This window comes from Mus musculus, chromosome 17 (assembly GCF_000001635.26).
Source record: "Mus musculus strain C57BL/6J chromosome 17, GRCm38.p6 C57BL/6J".
Classification (NCBI taxonomy): Eukaryota; Metazoa; Chordata; class Mammalia; order Rodentia; family Muridae; genus Mus; species Mus musculus.
In genome coordinates, this window is record NC_000083.6 from 85,114,491 (window position 1) to 85,131,368 (window position 16,878).

The 16,878-nt window shown below is 40.3% G+C and overlaps 1 protein-coding gene across 5 annotated transcripts in view; it reads left to right on the forward strand.

Annotated features, from left to right (window-relative positions):
- Positions 1-16,878, forward strand: part of Camkmt (calmodulin-lysine N-methyltransferase) — a 368,029-nt gene that overhangs the window by 23,930 nt on the left and 327,221 nt on the right. Inside the window, exon 4 of one of the 5 annotated variants that reach the window (NM_001364946.1) lies at positions 11,976-16,000. The exons of the other annotated variants lie outside the window; for them this stretch is intronic. Within the exon in view, the coding sequence (NP_001351875.1) occupies positions 11,976-12,145 (170 nt within the window). The 3' untranslated portion in view covers positions 12,146-16,000. Of the gene's footprint in view, positions 1-11,975; positions 16,001-16,878 lie in introns of those variants that run through there. 5 annotated transcript variants of the gene reach the window in all.

Sequence of the window (16,878 nt, forward strand, 5' to 3'; positions counted from 1 at the left end):
GTCTTCTAAGTTGTTGTACAGGATACTTATCAAAACAATGAATCATTAGTAAAATATGACTGCTTCAAATTTTAAAATAACTAAATTTTTTTTCTAAGAGGAAACATCATAATTACTTATTGTCTATCCTATTATTATTATTATTATTACTATTGAGACAGGGTTTCTCTGTGTAGTCCTGGCTGTCCTGGAACTCACTCTGTAGACCAGGCTGGCCTCGACCTCAGAAATCTGCCTGTCTCTGCCTCCCAAGTTCTGGGATTAAAGGCGTGCGCCACCACTGCCCGGCTTTATTGTCTATTCTTAAATGATAAACTTTGCTGATAGTACTGTTTTACCAAATGGGTGGATTTTACTTGAGTAATGTATTATCATAGACATTACTTTTGTTCTATGTCCATATTTTCATTAGTTCTGGCTTGCATAGAAAAGTTATATTATTTGTCACTAAGGAATCTGTTACTGTAAAATATTTAGAATGGCATAGGTTTCTTTTGCATGGACTACCTTTCTTTTGTAGGCTACCTTTTAGCTTACACATGCTGGCCTTTAGTGAATTCTGACTTAGGTGTATATTGTAGTTTGGTTGGGAGCAAGGCAAGGACTGGCCAAGGGGTGCTATGGAGGTTGAGGACACTGCAGTAATGGGAAATATCATTAAGTCAGTCCTGTGTGCACACATTTACAACATGATCCTGCAATGTGAAATGGAGACTTTTACATTCAATAACATAAACCAAGTATTGTTTTCTTTGGTTTTTCTTTTTTTTTTGGGGTTTTTTTGTTTTTTTGTTTTTCGAGACAGGGTTTCTCTGTGTAGCCCTGGCTGTCCTGGAACTCACTTTGTAGACCAGGCTGGCCTCGAACTCAGAAATCCGCCTGCCTCTTAAAGGCGTGCGCCACCACGCCCAGCGTGTTTTTTGTTTTTTAAGTATTATTTTCTTGACTCACTATGAAGTAGGGCCACTAGCTGGCAGCACTGAATACAATAAAAAGTCTCGTAATGGTCCAAGGTATAACATAAATCACCGGCTCGTCCTTCTCTAACATCCTCTTCATCACCCACCCCCCTTAGCTGTCGCACTGACAAGTGAAAAAATCACGTGTCGAGGACGCCCTGCCCCCTCTGTCCTGTGTTGAGGACGCCGCCCCCTCCCCTCCTGTGTTGAGGACGCCCTTCCTTCTCTGTGTTGTTTGGTGGGGAACTTCAAAACAAGCTATGTCTGCACCTTAGGTGATTTGTGTTGTCTCTGTGAACTTGACTTCCATTCATTTTTAAAGACTGCATATAATTCGTGGACGCCATCGAACTCTCTATTCCTCGTAATTGATGCTCAGGAAGTGGAAGCTACTCTGTTGCTCCTGGTGCTTGGTGCTTTTCAAACTTGTTAAAAGGGCTTATAAGTATGCACAATTTATGTTGTTGAGGCTTATTGTAAAACAAACTTAAGTTAAAGGGAGACACCAAAAATTACTTTGATGTTTTAAAATGAATGATTTTGATTGAACTAAAAAGCCAGAAAGAATAGAAAAAAAAATAACAAAATAGTTTATTAAAATGTTTTATCATAATAGTCTTAAGAACCTGAAAATATTGTCAAGTGACAGATGTAGTAACAAAAACAAGGTGTCTTAAGACTTTTCTGTATATAACCTTTTGGCATGTGAGGGTCAGGGTGGTATGGGTGCTGTGTATGTGTGCTCATGTGGGTGGTTGTATATGTATATGCATGTGTGTGGAGGCCTGAGGCTGAGGTCAGCAGCCTTCCTCTGTTCTCTACCTACTCACAGAGGCAAGGTCTCTTGAGCTTGGCTGTGCAGCCAGGGTGGCTGCCCACTGCTCTAGGGAGAGTTAGACATGGCCACCACACCTCCCTGCCCTTTACATGGTCTTGCATGTGAGCCCAGGTGATTGTGTGGCCAGCGCTTCCTCCCCGAGTCATCTCCTGCTCCATATGTAACATTCTACTTCGTGGTGCAAATATTATATGTGGAGTGCCTGGTCCTTCATCTTCCCGCCAGTCTTTCTCCTGCTTCTCTTCTCTGCTGTTTGTTTCCTTTGTCTCCAGACCTTTCTGCGTCCACGTCATACATATGTATGCGGTTTATGTGACTAGATTTACTCTTAAATACGTGACGACATTTACTCTTTCGTTTATGAGGAACAGCTATTGAAATTCCACCTAATAGATAAATATATAAAGTCTCATCAAAGTGAATACTAGCTAAGTTTTTATATAATCATAAAATGCACATAGACAAAAAAGTAATTTTTCATTTGATACATAAGTTTGATTGGATTTTATTAGTGTTGCTAGGCTGAGTTTGTTTGTGGCAAGCCCAGCAGAGGGCGCCACAAGCATAATTCTGTTTCAGAGCACAGTGTAAAGCCAGGAATACCTGTAAGCGTTCATTGTATAAACATTTAAAGACTTGTTTATATGCTTCCAACCGATTTATTTCTAATATATTCAATATATTTGCCAATCATTAAAGATAAAAAGCTTTTCTTATCTTTGAATTTATTTTGTTTTTGTTTGAATGCTGAAATGTAAGTTTTCCTCTCTCTAGCCTTAGGTTCTGATCTTCTGACCCTGATGGGGCTTGAAGTGGTGCTCTGGAATGTCAGTTCCTATAGATCTGGTGTGATAGTGTGCAAAGGATATTTACAGTGAGGAGTGAAGCTCCTGATGGTAGAGATGATGAGCCCAGCGCTTAGGTTCTTCAGGTTATTATTACTTAATAACAGAAACAATAATTCAAACATCTTAGAGTCATCAGATTCTGCTGCTAGGCCCAGTGAGTGCACTCCCGATGCAGTGGAGCCATCCATCCCAAATGGAAAACCAAGCCATGGTTATGCTCAGTTGCGCTTGGCGAGAGTTCCAGAATTTCCAAAACTATGTGGAAGAGTCTTCCTAATTTTGGGGAATAATTGAAATATCTAATTATTTATTTCCTCTTATATTGGAAAAGAAAATATTTTTATACTTGCTTTTGTTATTTATATTTTGTTTGTAAACCTTAAAATGGTTTATAAATCTTGAGATGTATTTTACTATTTGGCTTCTTATCAGTGATATAAGAAGAAATTAAGCGAGATTTCATGGGCTGGCTATGGGATAGCTTGCTGACATTTCACAAGGACCAAGGTTAGTTGCAGAAAGAATCAAACGTGTCACGGAGAGTTAATCACTCCTGCACACGGACTTATTTACTGCTTTAGGACCCAACATTCTGCTTTGTGGAAAGCAGACTCTTTTAAAGTCAAGCGTCCTATGAATAGGCTTACCTGCTCTGTTCTCACTTCTCGAGAACAGCCTTCCTGAGATGCCCGAGCTGCTCTGCAGAGGGAATGTGTGTGCTCCTGCCCCATGGCGCCTAGAAAGAGATGCCATTGTGTGAGCTAGGAAAAAGTGTAAGTCAGCAGCCTTCATCTCCAGTGAGGGCCACTTCTGCCGATCCCTGGGGAGGGGAGCCCCGAGCCCCTGTCTGACAGTGCCGCATGGATTCCTGCTTTGTTCTTCCTGGGGCAGACTCCCCTTTCCTGCTAGGCCCCTTGACTTCCGCTCAGAGAAGCCCACCGTGCTGTTTCCCTAAAGTGGTCTCTTTCTTCTACTGAGATGACCTTTTTATTTTGGAGACAGGGTGTTTCTGAGTAGTTCTGGCTGACCTGGCAATCACCAGGTAGAACATGCTGGCCTTGCTTCTCAAGCCCTCCTCCTCCTGCCTCCTCACTTCTGGGATCTGAGGCCTGCACCACCATGTTCCGCCCAAGATGGTTTATGAAGATGTGATTCTTCTCACCTTAGTTGATAACAAATTTGGTTATCATAGCGTCTATTACAGTTATTTGGTATTTACAATATCCCCTGTATATTTGGAAATAGAATAGTTTCCCTTACATTTTTTTAAAGTGTACTATGTTTTCATAGCCTGAACAGATAAGTCAATATTTCTCATATAATTTATTGCATATACACAGAACATATATACCACATGGGTAATATATAAAATAATAATAGTAATATTGATTATATTATCATATTATTGTATTATATTAATAATATTAATATAGTATTATTATTATAGTTAATAATAGTACAGCACTAATGAGGAATATAGAAATAATGAAAATTCAGAAACAATTCTATTAATGTAGACACATAAAATATGTATATTAATATATGCCTGTTATTTGTAATGTATATAAGCCAGTAGTTGTTATATATCATTGCAATATTTTAGTGTCAACCAGAATCTTTGGCTAATGCTGTAGCTTCATCTTGGAGACTATATTAGTAAAACCCCTCTTGCTGTTTCTTCCAAGTTTCTGCCTCTTGTGTCTGGGTTCTGATAGGACCCCGTGATTGGCACATGTCTCACAGCCTCTTCCTTCTCCATCCTTGACCTGTGACAGTGGTGATCTTCCCCTCCGGGAATGCTTGGGCACAGTGAGCGTGTGACGAATCCAGCTCTAGTCTTTCCCTGATTCTCTCTACTTGTCTGCTGTAGGATCTGCTTTAGGGTGTGCCCAAGACTGGTATCTTTTACACTAGTAATCAAGTGTTACTAGAGGAAAGCTGCTTTTTAAGATTTTTATATATTCATTTCCACCTACCTTAGAGAAACTGAAGGGAAAATTATGGAAATATAGCCTATATTTTTAGATTTCCCATGACGTCATTATTTTGTCATGTAGAGTGTATGCTATGTGCAGAATCCCAACACTTCAGAATGTCAAGTTGACTTAAAAATGTTTTCTTAAATAGAGTTATGTTTTATATAGTTATGTGTACTTATATACAGGAGACCTATAGAGACCTGTACTGCATATGTGACATACATGTGCATTGCATGCATGTAACACATTACAAAGCATGTGTGTGAAATGTACATTGTATTGGTAAATTGTCATGGGAGGGGCTGGTCCTCCGCTTCAGAGCTCAGCCCCTTGTTCAGGGTGGGCTGGATCCCTAACTCCATGGCCGTGAGGGAAGAGAAAAGCAAGACAGCTCAAGAGTAAACACTGAGCCCTCGAGAGGAGTTAGAAGGCGAGCTGTTTCCAACAGAGGTTGCTCTTTATCCCGGCAGATAAGCTGCCTACGGTGGAAACCGGAAGCCACAAGGTCAGCACATCAATGGAAAATAAAAAGCTAGATCAGGAACTCTAGCTGACCCCTTCCCTGTGTCTTTCCCATTCAGTTTCTGCTGGGTGATAGGGCCCGAACTGAAGGTCTGCTGTCTGTGCCTTCTATTTTACTCTCTCCTGCCTGCTTTGTGTCTAATAACCTCATCCATTCAAAACCGAGGGCATAGCTACCGTGATCACTCTCCATATGAACAATATGTAAACACAGATATAATTCCTGCAGGAGCTACATAGCCATCCTATATCTGTTTACATGTATGTCTTGTGACCCATAGCCACCCATACTTTGTATTTCTATGCAAATATACACATATATTTTAGTAGTTTAATTTAGAAGTGAGAAAACTTGGACTTTTATGGGTCATTCACTGTTCTATTTAAAGTAGGTGTCACCATAGGAAGTGCATGTGAGATTGATTTAGCTCTGCCAGTTATTTGTCGTATAATCTCCAGGGAGTCTTTGACCAAGTGCTCCCTCTTCAGAAACACTAGCTACTTTGTACTGTGATAAACATATCAGACGAAAGACTATGTGACTGTCAATACTGCACTTTCAATTAGTGGTGTTGGTATCGTCTGCTTTATTCTCCAACCTTTTATTTTTTTATTTTTAATTTTTTTCATATTTTGAGATAAAGTTTTTCTATGTTATCTCTCATTGTCCTGGAGCTCACTCTGTAGACCAGGCTGGCCTTGAACTCAGAAATCCTCCTGCCTCTGCCTCCCGAGTGCTGGGATTGAAGGCGTGCGCCACCACTGCCCGGCTCCCATTCTTGAGCTTTTCTAGTTTTCTCATTATTAGAAAATCACAGAAAGAAGGAAGGGCGTTTCCTGTCTAAAGATTTCCCATCGCTTGTTATGTGCAGTGCACTGTTGACTGATCTGTCACCAAGAGTGTGGCCCTCGTGTGTTAGCACAGTAAGTAAGTGTGCTAGTGTAGACGAGACAGTAAATGTGCTAGTGTAGACGAGACAGTTCTCACAGCCTGCAGCATCCGGGACTCACGTGACTATCAGTGATGGGAAAGGATTGATGTTTCTTTTGAGAACACTTAGGAGTTAAAAAATAACAAAGCCTTAATTTCATAGCAACATACACTTAAGTTGGATAAAATGCTTAATTGGAAACTGACATTCCTATACACTCCAGATGACTACTTTTGTTGTGTTGAGACAGGGATGCTCTTCTCAATGTAATCTAAATCCCTGGGATGTCAAGATTATAAATAGGTTGACTAGCAGTTTAGGACACTTCGTTCAAAAGGCAGCATCAAGAAGCTGGAGTGTAAGCCGAGCGTGGTGGCGCACGCCTTCAATCCCAGCACTCAGGAGGCAGAGGCAGAGGCAGGCGGATTTCTGAGTTCGAGGCCAGCCTGGTCTACAGAGTGAGTTCCGGGACAGCCAGGGCTATGCATTTAAACCCTGTCTCGAAAAAACCAAAAAACCAAAAAACAAACAAAAAAAAAGAAGCTGGAGTGTAAGCGACACACTGGCAGTTGGTATTTGAGAATTGTATGCTGACAGAAGCGTAGTCTCTGGAGAGGACTTTCAGATCAGCAGCGGAAAGGCCAGTTACAAGCCAGCAAGCAACAGTTCACTCTCACAGAGGCAGTCTGGCAGTTTCCTTAACAGTTTTAAGTATCTAGTTTCTGACTATTCCCTTTCTGAAAAATAGTGCAACTATTATATTGAGCTGTTAGTAAAAGGATACACTGTGGCACAGTGAATGTAGACATTTAATTTAGGGGACTTGTTAATTACGGATCCTCCATACAGTGGGCTACTGTATAATTATCCACAGTCTATGAAGCATATTGAGTTAAAAGTCAATGCAGAAGGACTGGAGAGACAGCTCAGCAGTTAAGAGCACTGACTGCTCTTCCAGAGGTCCTGAGTTCAATTCCCAGCACCTGTGTTAGCTCACAACTGTGTTTAACTATAGTCCCATGGGATCTGATGCCCTCTTTTGGTGTGCGGATGTGCATGCAGACAAAATGCCCATATACATAAATAAGTAGATTAAAAAAAAAAGCAGTATAATAAATGTGGTCAATTTATTTACTTGTGTGTGTGTGTGTGTGTGTGTGTGTGTGTGTGTGTGTGTGAGAGAGAGAGAGAGAGAGAGACAGACAGACAGACAGACAGACAGAGACAGAGAGACACAGAGAGTGAGACAGGGAAACAGACAGGGAGAAAAGACAGGCAGAGAAGGACGGTGGACAATTTTGGATGTCATTAGGAAAACCTCCCACTTCTTTTGAAGCCGTCTCTCATTGGCTTGGAGCTCACCAATGAGGGGAGACTGGCTGGTTAGGGCGCAGCAGCCCTCCCGTCCCCTCCTTTCCAGTGCTAAGGTCACGTTTGTCCCACTACACTTGGCATTTTAACATGGGTTCTGTAATGAAACTCATGTGCTTATGTGCTCGTTTTCTGTAAACCGTACACACCACGGAGCAGCCCAATAACTGTGGTTATGCCCAGAGCTGAGGCTCAGTGTGCGCAGCTTTGTTGGGATTATGAGTAATTTGCATTTTCTTCATTATGCTTTCCAGAATTGTTTGAATTTTTATGATATATGTATTTCGTTTACAACCAGGAAGAAAAGAACATTGCTTTCATTTTAAAAAGTATTCTTTAACTTCCAAGTGAAGTGTTTATCTTTGAAAGCTGTGATAAGAATCTCAAGTTATTTAGGATAAGGAAGCAACACATTTTACCAGTCAAAAAACAGATAATGCCTGATTTTCTTTGAGAGGCTCACAGTGTGTCAGATGTCAGTATCTCCTAATATATTTTCAAGAACTCAAAAATCAAAGCAACAGTCTTACATTAGGGCGGGGAGTACAAAGGGTTAAAGTCACAGCGATTAGTTCTAGGCAAACTTTCTAGGTGTTTTCTGGCATTTAGGATGTATGGATAGGCAGCAGCTGGGAGATGGGAGGCTGCAGCCGAGAGAGCTGCTGGTGGGCACCAGAGGCTTGGCTCCAGAGCTCAGGGAACAGGAGTTTTCTTTTGGCTCAATGTTGAGTGAACATGGCCCAAGCCACACAGAACCCTTCGCATTTGGTGTCCGGGGTCAGCAGGCAAGGGACATTTAGAAGATACGACTTTTTAAATGAACTTTTTATTTTTCCATTTGAAATGCCAGGGAGTTAGAAGAAGCATTTAGATATCTCTTTATAACATTCTTTTCCTGTTTTTATTTGAAACATGGAGTTAGAGTGTTTGTCTTTGAAAACAGAAGGCGGAGATGGCTCACTGGTTCAGAGCGGTGACTGCTCTTCCAGAGGTCCTGAGTTCAATTCCCAGCAACCACATGGTGGCTCGCAACCATCTGTAGTGGGATCTGATGCCCTCTTCTGGTGTGTCTGAGGACAGCTACAGTGTACTCATATAAGTAAAACGAATAAATAAATCTTTAACTATATATAAGTAAATAGAAGACAGTGTTCTAAAACGACTAACGGAAGCTTACAGCTTCTTAGAACCTTATGCTCTGGTCATGAGACAGCACTGAACGGTATCCTGCCTGTTCCGTGTCTGCTGAGTGTCTGGAGTGATGGTTTTCATCATATGCAGCCAAGATCCCAGAGTTCCACTCTCCCAGCAAATGCAGAGTAGTATTCCTTCCACCCTCTCTTCTAGCAACTTCCATTCCTTACAGAGTTTATCAGCTGCATTAACAATCGCACCCCAGGGGAGAAACTTACCTTGGTGATGGGCAGAGTTAGACCCACAGCTTAAAGGCTTGGCGAGTGACCACCCAGGCACATAGAGTCCTTCTCCTGTATTTCTCCAAGGGTTCGTCTCCCCACCATGGTGAGAAGTGGGTTTTAAAGTTCATGATGAGAAGTGAAAACTGCAGTGCTAACTTGAGGGACAGAAAATAACATGGGCAAAGGGAAAGAGCGTGATGGGTGGGTTGTCTCAGAGGACTCTGAGTAAAGGTCGCTGGAAAATGGGCTCTCTGGGGTTTCTGAGAGGTAGCTGACGTTCTAATGGAGCAGGGATTTGGGGAGTGAGGGCAGTAAGGAGACACCAGACCGTGCGTTTGCTTTAATAGTCTTAAAGTAAATGTCCACCTTTTCTCCCTTTCTTTTTCTTGAAGTGCTGCTTTTTTTGTGATAATAACACAGTAGCGATCGTGACTTGTGCTCTGACATAGTCCCTCCTCCAAAGCACTCCTCAAGTTTATGGCCATAGTGATAGTTTAAAATCGCATACATAAACACCACACAGAGAGCAACTAAAAAAATTTTCAGCAGTTGTTCTGGTCTCAGGCAGCCTTTCCACAGAGCATTGCTGCAGGTGTGTGAGCATTTGTATGGCCTGGGTATATTATACCATGTTATGAATTCTTGATTCGAACAAAGTAGTTAATGGTCGACTGCACTGGCTGTCTGTTATATGTGCCTTGCTTTCTTCCCTCCACTCGTTTCTCAACCTTTAATCTGAATATTTGTGTCAAGTCCTGAGGAGGTGGGAAGGAATGAAGATTCAAATCATGCTGTCCGAGTGCCTGAGTCTCAAAACGTGGATAAGCTATGTGTATTGTAGACAGTCTGCATGCTCACTCGTCTGCTTGTTGGAGTATACTGGAGTAGCTGGAGTGTCCCAGTAGGCAGTGTGTCTGAAGTCTTTGTTCTTCTCGGATGATGAAGGCCAGGCTTTTGGGTCATTGCCATCAGAATATCTGACAGTTCAAATGACTTAATTTTTGACTGAAAGGTGTGGTGGAACTCGGAATTAAGAGCAGTAGTCTTTTACTTAATCTTAGACTGTGTTATTTTTATTTGAATATTTTATTTAGAACATAGTGGGGGTTGGTGGATTCTTATTACATACAACTAAGAAAAACAAGATAGTTATGAAGACCATAAGTTCTCTTCTCTGGCTCCTTTAAGAGGAGATTGGAATGTGGTGAAGTGTATGGCGAGGAGGCAGGCCTTGAGTCCTATTACCCATTTCTGAGCTTTCTGTTTTCTCTTTCTACTGATTTGTAATTTGCAATTTAGCATTCAACTATGTACCGTATATTTAGCTTCGTTCTTATTTTTCTCTCCCTGATTGCAGGGGGTTTATGCAGCGTATGTAAAAGAACCACAGGGCTCTTTCTCAGAGGCTGTCCTTTCAGTAAGAAGATTGTCAAGTGACACAAAGGCAGCGCAGTTCTCCTTTGACCTGCCCATCTCCCACCATCGCAACGTTGCTATTGGTCCTGGACTGTCCTGGACATGCTAAATATAAACTGTCCACACAGGAAAGCCCTAGACGGTTCTAGCTCAGTCATTTCACTCCCTCTCCCTCCATTTTCTGTTATAAAACATGGAGCAAACCTGCCTAGCAACGCTCTGGCCTGGAGGGTGGGAGCCTGGGGTGGACCGTCTGGAGTGCCCAGGATAGATGACGCTGACCAAGTTCTTTAATGAAGACTGGCCGTACAACCTTGTTTATCTGTCACTGTCACAGTTGTGCCTAGCATTATATTAACAGTGCCTCAAAATAAAACAGGGCCCACTCTGGATGGTTAATTTTCTGTGTGTATTCAGAAGCCGAGGTTAGAAATATTAGGTTACATTTATCATTTATAGCTAGGCTTGTATCTTTATCTCACCATGGTACTTTGAAGAGGACTTGGCTGAAGGCCCATTCTGATTGTGTTTATTTGTCTGAATCTTTAGTTGCATGTCAATAAATCCATTTTAAAAAAAGATTTATTTATCTATTTAATTATTTTATGTATGTGAGTATGTATGTATGTATTTATGTATGTATGTCACTGTCTTCAGACACACCAGAAGAGGGCATCAGATCCCATTACAGATGGTTGTGAGCCACCATGTGGCTGCTGGGAATTGAACACCAGGACCTCTGGAAGAGCAGTCAGTGCTCTTAACCGCTGAGCTCTCTCTCTAGCCTTGTAAATTCTTTTTTAAATTTGATTTATTGTTCTATATAATAGGTAAGTTTAGGTCTAACTTTTATAGAAAATATACTATAGGTCCCTAAATGAATAGAAACTGAATTTAGAACATTTATTTTGTGTAACTAATGCAATAATTAAAAAAAAATAGCTGAGATGTTAAAGTAGAGAGAATTCATATGCTGTGGGATTTCCGTTTCTTTTAGAGAGTGCATATAATTTAGTGGCCCAAATCTAAGCTCACACATATGATACTCCTTATTTGGAGAGACTGTGTTCTTTCTTTTACTCTTCCTCTGACCAGTTTGAGTTTACAACCTTATTATTTCCTATATATTTTTTTGAAAGCCTTTAAGACACATCCATTTTGTGTATTTTTCAGATTTTTTTAATCAACCTAAGAGTAGTAAACTTTCATTAGTCATTTTATTTACTGAAGTCAATGAAATAAAATACTTGTAAATAAGTTTTAGTAATCTCTTTTTCAACCAGGAATGTTAATATCCAGTCCTTTGTAAAGTATTCTCTACATGTTATCTGAAATTATTGAGATCTATCAACAAATATTTATATTATCCTACTTAACTAATATAAGCTAATATTTTTACAAATATTTTAGGACATTCAAGTATTTTAAAGAAAACCTGTTTTTTTTTTGTTTGTTTGTTTTTTGTTTTTTTTTTAAACCTTGATTGATTGAGTTAAGCTTGTGGACCATAATTTTAAAATAAAATTACAATTAATACAGAGCTACAGAAGAACAACAAATGAAAATCTAAGTATTGGTGAGTATATGTGTGTGCATGTCTGCATGTATGTGAATATGTATATAAACATGTCATATATGATCCATCAAGTAGCTACCTCAGTCTTCACTTGCCGTTTCTTATCTTACTTATAGATTGGAAAAGGAAGAGCAGATGTTTGTTAAGCCCTCTGTGTGCTGTCCTGCATCTCAGTGCTCACGTGATCTCTCCACTTTGCCTGAGCTGCTGCAGAGGAGTAATACAATGCTTTCTACATCTGTTGAAGAAACTTCTGTATTTAATCTGGATGAGTCTCAGTGTCTGATGCATCCAGGTACTTGGATGAGTTCTGTGAACTATGTTTCAATCTCACCAGCAATCAGCTTTTAGAAAACAATGTAAAATAACCGCATCGCTTCACCAGTGAAGATCCACCCGGCTAATACTGGCCAGAGTGCTGCAACTTACTCTCACGGCAGTAAGGACTTTAGTAGCATGCATGTGTTATCTTAGGGCATGATTTTTATTTTCATATTTGAAGGCCTTATACATTTTCAGTTAAAATATGTCCAGGCAGAGCATCCGTTTTACAGACCAAAGGTGTTTTTCCGAAGCCCCTGACCACTGCTCTATAGGCCTGTTACAAACCTTGAATTCTTGAAGATCTTGAATTCTTCTACTGTCCTCTGAGGATTCATCGCATCTCTTTTTGCATTGGGTATCAATCATAACTTAGGTTTACTTTGCCTTCTCATACAGTTATAAAGTCCAGTAGCTTCAGACAAAAGTAAGGGGAAGTCATTTTTTTGAGGCTTGGCGATACGTTGGTTGGATATAAAGTGATCAAATTTCAAATGATTTTCTCCTCAGAACTGCACAGCAATGCACTGCACTTTCTAGAAATTGATAAGCTGAATGCTATTTTAATTCTTTCTCTCCACCCCCACTTTAAACAAATGAACCCTGTTCATTCTCCTGTGGAGCCCGACAGAGCCTCCCCTCCTGGGGTTCTAAGTTGATGATAGAATCTGTCCTGGTTCTACCTCGGACCCTGTGCTGGCTGCTTAGTGGGCACTGACCTTACCCACATTGCTTTTAGCTCTGAGAAATGTACTTAAGGAGTTCCAGGGTGATTTTCTCTTGTGTTTTCATCACCGTTGTCTTTGTAACTTTGACTTTTTGATGGCCTACTCAGGACAGGTCATTTTTCAGTCTTCTGATTAACAACCTTCCTACCATGTGTCTCCTCTTGGCTATTTATTTACACAACTTTTTACCTTCCAGCTCTCCTGTTACTGTTCTCCATTTTTTATCTTTACGCCTTTTAAGGCGTGAAGCTTTTGGGTCTTCTTTTTCCTGGTGTCTCCCACCCTTAGCGTTATTTTCATTGTTTCCTGGTTGCATATCTGTTCAGACAGCCCCTGCAAGCTACTTTAATTTTTTTTTTCCTTTGGCTTCCGTCTTTCTTATTGAAGTTTTATGGAATGGCCACCTTCAGTTGTATAGAACCAGAGGCTACAGTGCTACCCCGACTGTTGACCGCAGGCGTCTCTGTAGAAGCATCTGGCCAGGCTCCTCCTGAGGAAGCCCGGGTGGCCATGTGCTTGGGTGTCCCGGTTGAGCTGGTCTAGATTTCTAGATGGTTAACATGTGGAAACTTCATGTTCACCATCTTTATCACAGATAGCTACACATATTCCAGTCTCATGTGCTTATCTCATAATGTAACACCCATCTTGATACTCTGGTTGGATATATAATGATTGAATTGCAAATGATTTTCTCTTCAGAACTGCACTGTACTTTCTAGAACACGATAAGCTGGATGCTATTTTAATTCTCTCTTTCTCCCCCCCACCCCTGCCCCACCTCTTTTCTAAATGAAACCCGTTAGTTCTCCTATGGTACCTGGTAGAATCTTCTCCCCAGTGTTCTAAAATTCTGCCCTGGTTCTATTCTTAAACTGTGTTGACTATTTAGTGGACATTTTAAATTTACTTTTAAGGAGACTACATAGTCTTCTTGTTAAGTCTATATTAGAAAAAATATTTCCAGTTTCATTGTATTAACAAAGCTTTGTTAATTGTTTACTTCTAAATTCTGTAGCTTTCAAAGGTCAATTCAAGTGTCATTTACCTACTTATGAGGCCTTTTCTGACTCCGCTAAGTAGAAGCCCACAGTTCTGTGTCTGCTTGTTGACCTTCTCAAATTTGAAACTCACTGAGATAGGGGCTGGTCAGTCGGTCTTGTGAGTCTGGGCACTCATGACCTAATTTCAATCTCTCGAATCCAAATGACAGAAGGAGAGAACCAACTCTAGCAATTCAACCTCTGACTTCCCCACATACCCCAAACTATTCATGTATGTGTGCATACACAGAGACATACCTTCAAAATAAATAAATAAAAAGTAAAAAAATTGAAGTTCATCAAAATATATTGTATTATAATTGTGTGTAAATCCCTCAGACCATAAGAGTCTTATAGTTTTGTTTGTGTATTATACATAACTGCTTAGCATATAGAGAATACTCAATAAGTATTGTGGGTTATTGAAATTAATATCCAAAAAAGGAAACCATATTTAAACAATTAATTTATATGGTTTCTTACTCAATATTTGCTAACGGCCAGGAAGTGATAGGCCATGGTTCTCTAACACATCGCTAACGTGTTCATATACGATAGTTTACTTTGTAATTCCTTTAACTATCCGTTGTCGCTAGTGAACTTGACGTTTCACTCCATGGTGGTCCTTTTCTAGGAACAAGTACACGGTCGTATCATTTCTCACGTATGTGTACAGTACACACAGTCTATATTCTTCAAGTGGCAGTTGTATCATTTCTCATGTATGTGTACAGTACACACAGTCTATATTCTTCAAGTGGCAGCTTACTCATATTTAAAAAGAAATAATTTTCATTTTTCTTAAATCTTAGTGATATTTTCCCTCCAAGTATCTTTTGCTGGCAGAGCACTAAGTGGCCATTCATCTAGGTCTTGATCAGTGCAATGTATTTTAAGCCACTGGCTCTAAAACACATTCAAATGGCGTGCCCTATTCCTCACGAATTGCTTTCTTTGCTTAAATTTCCCACTCAGACCACCAGCAATCCCTTAAGTACTTCTCCTACCTGCTAATGCTAGCTTTTAAAATCTACTTAATGTTCCTGCTTTCTTCCCTTTGTGCCTCTGTCACTTAATACACCTCCGTGCTCGCCCGCCCGCCCGCCCGACGTTGTTCCTTCTCAAGGTCGTTATGCTTTTAGGAGGATTTTTTTCTTGTCTTTTTTCTACTGTCTTGGATGCGTTGATTCTGTTTCTCCACTGCAAAGAGCTTAGTGGAGGCTGGAAGTGAGTGCTATGGGCGACTTTAAAAAGATTTTCTGTAAAATATTAAGAGCACAAAAATGAAGTTACTATATAACTCATGTTCCAAAAGGCCTTTGATAAAAATTTGAAGGCATTAATAAAGAGAACTAAAATGAAATTTGTTTAAATTTCCTAAATAGGAGGAAAAGGGGAGTCTTGAAGATTGGCAGCTGTTAGATTGAGTGATAAGTAAATTAGGGTTCATACTTTCCTATCCTGGTTATTTTTGTATATCCTAAAATATTTTTCCAAATACAAGGTTTAGAAGATCTCTCTATCATTTTCATCCCTGTTGACCTGGCAGGCGCAGGCGCAGGCGCAGGCGCAGGCGCCCTCTCTGGTGTGTGTCCTCCAGTGTGTAACACCCTCCGATGGTGACTGTGGGATTCCTTGGATTAGCAAGGAGAATAACTGGAAACATTCTCACTGCTTCACTTCTGTCACAAATGGTAATAAACTGTGGTATATCTATATCAATGCATTATAAAGTAGCCATTAAAAGCATGAACCGAGTTTATGTTGTATTCTGGAAAGACACATATGATATTATTGTTAGATGAGTTGAATACTGTGGTAATGTAATTTTATTTTTATAAAAAGGAACTGTAAATATGGAAAGATCTGTGAAGATCAAATTATAAGTCTGAGTAATTTATAAAAAGTGGCTCCTGAAAAGATGGGGTAGAAGAAAAATTACCTTCTCATTTATTACTTTTTGTATTGTCTGATCTTTCAAATATGCGTTGCTTTGGGGAAATGTAATAAAAATCTTTTAAATGTACAAATAAAGTATTTACAAAGCAAGTGTCAGTCCATCTGTGATGATAAAACCTCCTCACTAAAAGTGCTAAGCAAAGCAGATGTGCATGGTGACCCAAGGGGTAAATTAAATCATGACTTCCCTTCAGAAGGAAAAGTGACTAATTTGAGGATTCATGCTCTGGAGATTATGACTATTCCCAAACTTGAGTAGAAATTACTCACTGGAGATTAGAGAAGTCATCTGGCTTTCTATTAATCATCATCACTGCAAAATGAATCTTCTGATAACAGCTGAGAGCAGCACTAATCTGTGAGGTAGCTATAAATATTTAGGAGGCAGTTTGAAGCATGTCCACTTAGTAAAAAACAGTGCGTGAAGGCCGTAGGGCCTCCGATCTCCCAGCCATGTATTCTTGACCAGGTTTGTAGTATCAGGCATAATCCTCTCCTGTGGAAGTCATGAATCCAGTCAGAAAGGGATTGGTTACTATATTCGTCAGGGTTTTCTAAAGGAACAGAACTGGTGTGTGTGTGTGTGTGTGTGTGTGTGTGTGTGTGTGTGTGTGTGTGTGTGTGTGTAATTTGTTAGGCTGGCTTACAAGGTGTGGTATGGTCAGGGTAGCCCAATTATGGCTGTCTCACAATGGAAAGACCAAGAGTCAAAGTTTAATCTACAAGGCTGGGTGTCTCAGCAGTCCCAATATGGTGCTAGAGTCCTAGAGGGTTCCTGGAGAGCCGCTGATCTTTAGTCTGTGTAAGAATCCCAGAGAAGTAGGTTCTCATACAGGTGAAGGAGTGCCTCAGTAACAGGATAGATAACCTTGCTGATGAGAGGGAAGGCAAACCAGCAAAAAAAGCAAGGGCTTCCTTCTTCCATGGCTTTCTTTTTATGTGAACTGCCACCAGAAGATGTGGCCAAG